Genomic DNA, 6799 nt, shown 5'->3' on the forward strand with positions numbered 1-6799 from the left:
CTAATCAAGGGAGAGGCTTCTAAATAAAAAGTCCCCGAGAAAAGAAACAGAAACTGGAACACAGTGGATGACGGTGACTTAAGCCTTGTGTTAGAATCAATGCCAAGTGCTGCTGCTTTCTTTGGCTATGCCCTGAAAACTGTAATCAGCCATATGTTAGTCTGTGGTCTCTAACTGGCCCCCTGGCAGCAGGTTAGTTACACATCCTTATCAAAAGAGTGTGCTCTGGAAAATAAGTGTTCTGATAACTAGTTTGTCTTAATAGGTTTTCATTTGTCTCTCTCTCAAATCAGCGCCCCCCCAAAGACGCACTCACTTCTCTTGCGATTGGAACTAATTTTTTCCTCCCCAATCATCTAAGCCCCAAGGCTACTGTTCCTGTCATGCAGCTGTTGCTAATGAGGCCCCTCTTCCTTGTGCTTTATTGTCCAGAGACTCTGTGTCCCGCCTGTTCTCCAGAGGGAGTGGTCTGGGGGTGCCTTTTCTCTAGATAAGCTAGAGGTTTCAAATTGCTTGCCTGGTGCCTCAGTTCCCAGTGCAGCTTGAAACCCAATTTAATTTCCAGTTTTTCTTCGGAGTCTGCTTCCCCGCCCTCTCCGCCCAAGTCTGCTTTTAAGTCACGTGGCCCTTCCTTTCTCCGAAGGCTGCAGCAGGGGCTCCTCCGCCCTCCACCGCATCATTGGGGGCAGCGACACGCAGGAAGGGGGTTGGCCGTGGCAAGTCAGCCTCCACTTTGTCGGATCGGCCTACTGCGCAGCCTCGGTCATCTCCAGGGAGTGGCTTCTTTCTGCTGCCCACTGTTTCCACGGAAACAGGTAGGGCATCTCACTTCTTAGTCTAAGAGGGCATGCTCTCTGATCCCAGACCATACATCTGCCCTCAAGCTGTGGAAGGAAGCTGCCCGCTGGGGACATTCGAGCAGTTCAAACGGCGTGTGTGTGTGTGTGTGTGTGTGTGTGTGTAGAACAGGCACTGGACTTCTATTTGGAGTGGAAGGGTAATGATTCTGCACCCAATTTCCAAAGTGGTGGTTGGGGGGAGGGCTCCCACACCACCAGGCAACTAACTCTTTGGCACCAGTCTAGTGTCTTACAATTTAACTCAATTCTGACCCTGTCTGCCTGCAGATAGCATCAGATTAAACAGGTGAAGGGCTCAGACCTACGAGACATTTCCCTCCTCCCCACCTCAGACACCTATTCGAAGTTCAGGTTGTCACCATTCTTCTGGCTCAGCAGCTATAAAGGTTCCAACCATCTCTTCTTAGGGTTTAGTTAATTTGCTAGAGCAGTTCATAGAACTCAGAAAAGTGGTTTACTTTCTAGATCACTGGTTTATTGTAAAATGGTGTAACTTAGGAACAACCAGAGGGACGAGATACACAGGACAAGGTTTGGGGAAAGGGTGAGAAGCTATCATGCCCTCTCCAGAACCCTGCCCTTTGGGGTCTTTACGGAGGCTTCATTACATAGGCAAGATTGATTAAATCATTGGCATTGGCAGTAGATTCAACCTCCAGCCCCTCTCCCCTCCTCAGAGATCAGTGAATGGTACTGAAAGTTGTAACCATCCAGTGATATAGCTTGGTCTCCTGGCCACCAGCTCCCCGGCCTTAGGTGGGGTCCAAAAGTCAACATTAACATAACAACATAATAAAAGACAGCTTTGTGGCTCTATTCACTTAGGAAACTCTAAGAGTTTTTAATATTTGAATAAAATAATAATTTAATAAAATAAAATACAAATAAAATATAAAATAAATAAATAAATAAAAATGAAATAAAATTAAAAATAAAATTAAAAATAAAATAATAATTTAATATAAAACCTCTAAGGGTCTTATAGAATTGAACTATGTGCTTCTTTTGGAACTTATGGAGTTCACGTTCATGACTAAAATGGCTATGCTTCTCTTCGATCATTAGTCTTTTACACTATGACACGGCTCCAAGTAATATGTTAGCCTTAATACTCCCCCAGGTCCCCGATGCCAACCATGAGATGTCAGGCCAGCAGATTCGGGGCCACACTCTTTGGACTCTGTCCTTATTTTTCCTGCAAAGCTTTCGCAATCTCTTCACCCCGCTAGAACAATCTCTTCACCCCGCTAGAACAATCTCTTCATCCCACTAGAACAAGACTGCCATGCAGGTGGAGAGGATACCTCACATGGAGACCACAAGACCCTCAGTAAATTTGTGCAAGACCACAAGGGTCAGAATTAGAGCCCTGGAAGGGCCGGCAAAGAGTGGGGCCCTTGTGAATGGTCATGCTTAAACAGTTGTAGCCGTGATCTTTTAGGCTTCCGGTAGATGGATGACAAGAAGGAATTTTATCAAATTCCTCCTTATTTTACCTTAATTTCTAAACTCTCTTGAATTTGAGAGTTTGTACCATTTGAATTTGGCAAAAGGATTCCCAGATCACTGTCTTACCGTCCCTGTCTGTCCCCATCAGATGCCTATGTCAACATGAGTAGGAAGAATGTAACAAATTAATTTTAGTCACATTCTTGACCCGTGTGTGGTTCATGAGATAGCAGGGGCAACAGAATTTCCAGCAGTTCTTTAGGATGGCAGAGGGACTTTTCTGGAACATGGCTACCATGCACCACCCCTACTACACCTTCCTTCAACTCTGTTTACTAGGAGACAGGGGAGGCTCGGAAAAGTTGTGTTTTTTGCCATGTCTGTCCGCGGACAGAGCCAAGGACTACAATGGGAACTGGAAGGCCGGCCTCCTTCCCTCAGCCCTTGTCAGTCTGCAGAGGGCTTGTGTCCAAACCCTGGATGGTTCTTCAAACCCTGGCCACTGACTTCATGCTTCCTTCCTTTTCTGCCAGGTTGTCAGACCCCACGCCATGGACTGCTCACCTCGGGATGTACGTGCAGGGGAATGCCAAGTTCATCTCCCCAGTGAAAAGAATTGTGGTCCATGAGTACTATAACAGTCAGACCTTTGATTATGACATTGCTCTGCTACAGCTCAGTACAGCCTGGCCTGAGACCCTGAAACAGCTCATTCAGCCAATATGCATTCCTCCTGCTGGCCAGAAAGTGCACAGTGGGGAGAAGTGCTGGGTGACTGGCTGGGGGCGAAGGCACGAAGCAGGTGTGTGAACGAGTGAAGGGTCATGCCCTCCCCCTCCAGATAATACTAACTTGCGTTGATGTAGTGCTTTGGGGTTCATAGGGGGTTTTTGTGTATGGTCTCATTTGAGCTTCCTGATAATTCTAAGAAGTAGAATGGAGGCAGTGTTAATTATTTCTATTTTATGATGTTCTTCCTTTACCCCAAAAAGAAGCAAGACCCACCACATCAGGGGCATCAGGGAGGGGGGTTCTATGAACAGGGCAAGATTGGAGAGACGGTATGGGCCTTTTCCAAATTTTGCTAGGTTTTCCACTACAGAAGAGAGCTCCTCTTTACTCTTTAAGAAGGGATTCCTTTTCTTAAAGAAGAGGACACCCCTCCCCCAAACCCTATTATGTCAAGTCAGAGGCAACTATCTGGAGGGTTGTGCAGATCTGTCCATCATAAGGGCAACTTGCCAGGTAGATGAGAGTCAGGGCTGAAAGCCAGCCTGGCCTTAGCTCCCCAGACTGCAAATTCAGGCCTGAGGGTACATCAGCCTAGAACTGGACCGCGCAGAGGGGATGCCTCTTTACAATCCCTTCACCCTAACTGGCATCTCTATCATTATGCACAAAGGTCAGAGTGGTAGGGATGTCCTGATGTCCCTACATCTACTCCATCAAGGTGTTTCACGGTCTAGGATTAAAGGTTGATTCTGAATATGCAGTGAGGGGAAGAAGCCACAGCTTTGTGAGCACCGCCCCAGGGCTGACGCTTTTCTCCCCCACATCTCAGATTCCCGGGCAGCCATTTCCAAGGGCTTAAGGACGGATACATTTTCTGCCAACTTTGACTCTTACCCTTGCCCTCTTTTTGACACTCTCTAAACGTCCTTGCGGGCAGCTTCTCTAGGGCTCACTGCTGGCGTGTGAGTTAATGTCCCAGTGGCCTGCTGGAATCTCAGAACCCTAATGACGGAGAGTGGTTCACGGCTCTAATCCCCATCATCTATCAGGACTGTGCTCGGGGCTTTAATGACAGTATCTTAGATCACAGGAGGGAAGAGTCAATTCAACCAGCTTATCATGGGACATCTCTTTATAAGCATGAGTGTGAGTGTACTTATTTTTCGGAATCATTTTAGCCAGGCAGGATAAAAAGGAAGTGAAAAGGGTATAACAAAACTGTTACGTCTTTATGGTTTCCAGTTCTCTCCCCTATATCAGATTATGCTGCTCCATTTAAACGGTAGGCCTCACAACCAGTATTAGTGATTGTTGGGATTCACAGTCCTACCAGAAGCAGGAAGTATGTAGTGAGGGAGTGTGGCTCAGCCGGAGATTGAGTCAGACCTTGGGTGTGAGTCCTGCTCTGTTACTTGCTGTCGGGTCGGGCACTCCCTCTAACCTCCTCAACCTCTATTTCTTCATCAGCAAAAGGGGGTTCATAAAAGAATTTCCATAAAAATTTTTTCTGAGGATGAGGAGATAATGTGAGTAGGTGGTCTGACGGCACCCCAAATAAGTGTAATCATTACCCTGATTTCCACTTCCCATGTGTTTTCCAGACAATAAAGGCTCCCCTGTTTTGCAGCAAGCAGAGGTAGAGCTCATTGACCAAACCCTCTGCGTTTCCACCTATGGGATCATCACCTCACGGATGTTGTGTGCAGGGGTCCTGTCAGGCAAGAGAGATGCCTGCCGGGTAAGTCATCGCACCTTTCCTTTGCCAAGATGCCACACTTTCCATACGTGCTTTCATGTGTAACTTGCACAACACTGGGAAAGAATGAGGACAGGTATTTCCCTTAATTCAGAGACTAATTATAATCTAATTGCCTAAGATCAGGGAAAGGTGATTAAATAATTAGGTCTTTAAAACTCAATTTTCTGCTTCCCATGTATTTTCCTCCGACATTTAGAAAATGAGATTTGAATTTATCATTCTGCCATGATTTATTTTCTTGTAACCAAGAACTAAAAAACAAAGCAGTCCTCTCTCTCTCTCTCTTTTTCTGTTTCTCTCTCTCTCTCTCTCTCTCTCACACACACACACACACACACACAGAGTGTCTTAGGATGGTGAGCAGCCATTTCTTTACTGAAATACCAGGGTTTTATTCACTTGCTCCTTTGATGCATAGGCTGGGGAAAGGGAAAGAGGAGTGGGAGAGGCAACAGAGGACACTCATTCCTATGCCTCTGGTTAGGCCTCCTGACAGGGGTCAAGTTGGAGTTCATCTTCATGGATATGTTTCCAAGTCTCAGATTCCAATCTATGCAGATAGCTATATGATTGCCAAAAGGTGAACAGATGCTTTCGAGGCTGAAGAGGGCAGTGGGAGCTGTTCCCACATCTCTCTAAAACCTTAGCCACGATGCCACAAATACTCATCTTATTGTAATAATGGATTTTATCTTCTGAACTCCTATTTTGTGGCAGGCACTAGATCCTTTACATAAATTCATTTAAGTCTTTCTTTCACGACCATTTTACGGAAGAGGAAACTGGACACAGAGAGGGTAAGCGAATTACTTAAGGTCACATAGCTAGTAAATAAATACCTGAGCTGGAATGTGAACCCTTATCTGTCTAATACTAAAACTGCTATGTTTTGGCTGCTTCCTAAGGCTAGGCAGTCGTATAGTCCTGTTCCACCTAGCCATCAGAGTTTACAGGTCAACTTAGACTTAGTAGAGCTGGTGTGGCAATAATTAAAATAAAAAGAGCCCAGTTTCTCACCAGTCAGAATTCACTTAAGCAGGGTTGGAACTGGGGGTGGGACTCAGGGGCCAATTCGGAATGCTTTTTTATCTTTGCCTCTAGCTAAGTTGCAGCTTTACCTGTCCTCCAAACTAGAAAAATAAAGCCCAGATGTTATAATTTAAAGGATGGATACTGTAGGAATTATGTTTACACTTTGAATTATTTTCATCTTTGCTTTTTGGAGTTGAGATATCAGAAGGGACTCTCAAATGAGGGTGATCTGTCCTTGACAGCTGTGGGCCAGCAAGCCATAAGGGTTTCCTCAGGGTGTAATTCTTCATTGTTCTTTGTCAGAATCCAAAGCCAACCACTGAATTTACATGGCCCCGAGGCAGAGGTCAACTTTTCAAGATAACCCTGGCTCCCGAGGTTGTTGTCAGGGCTAAATGACCCCAAAACAGAGGTTGGCAGACAGCTCACGCTCAATAAATGTTAGCGGTTATTATCATTACTCTTACTACTTTGGCTACCTCCACTACTATTGAGGTTTTTTTCTTCATTTGGGGTGTGTGAAAGTTGTTTCCCCTACAAGAATATTGTGAAGATACTCTTGGACTAAGAAATTACATTTCTTGTGATAAATGCAGCTTTTTGACTTTGGGAAGAATAATTCTCAAATGACAGAAGTTTCATATTATTTCCTGACCCTTCTCCAAACTACCTAATAATTGGCCAAGTGAAAACTTTCCAGAATGAGAGTTTTGATACAATCCATTAAACACATTAATGACAAAATTGATGATCACGGGAGAAAGATACTTCCTACTTATATTATCTTCTTGTGTAGGGAGATTCGGGTGGACCTTTATCTTGTCGAAGAAAAAGTGATGGAAAATGGATTTTGACTGGCATCGTTAGCTGGGGACATGGATGCGGAAGACCAAACTTTCCTGGTGTTTACACAAGAGTGTCAAATTTTGTTCCCTGGATTCATAAATATGTCCCTTCTCTTTTGTAA

General features: G+C 44.9%; 1 protein-coding gene across 2 annotated transcripts in view; it reads left to right on the forward strand.

Moving 5' to 3' along the window:
• TMPRSS7 (transmembrane serine protease 7) overlaps positions 1-6799 on the forward strand; it is a gene marked incomplete at both ends in the record, with an annotated part of 35927 nt that extends 29128 nt beyond the window's left edge. For both annotated transcript variants that reach the window (XM_080801668.1, XM_080801669.1), the window contains 4 exons: positions 644-815; positions 2843-3111; positions 4643-4779; positions 6629-6799. In XM_080801668.1, coding sequence (XP_080657794.1) covers positions 644-815; positions 2843-3111; positions 4643-4779; positions 6629-6799 — 749 coding nt within the window. The remainder of the gene's footprint in view (positions 1-643; positions 816-2842; positions 3112-4642; positions 4780-6628) is intronic.

The sequence above is a fragment of the Martes martes genome (assembly GCF_963455335.1).
Source record: "Martes martes genome assembly, chromosome: 1".
Lineage (NCBI taxonomy): Eukaryota > Metazoa > Chordata > Mammalia > Carnivora > Mustelidae > Martes > Martes martes.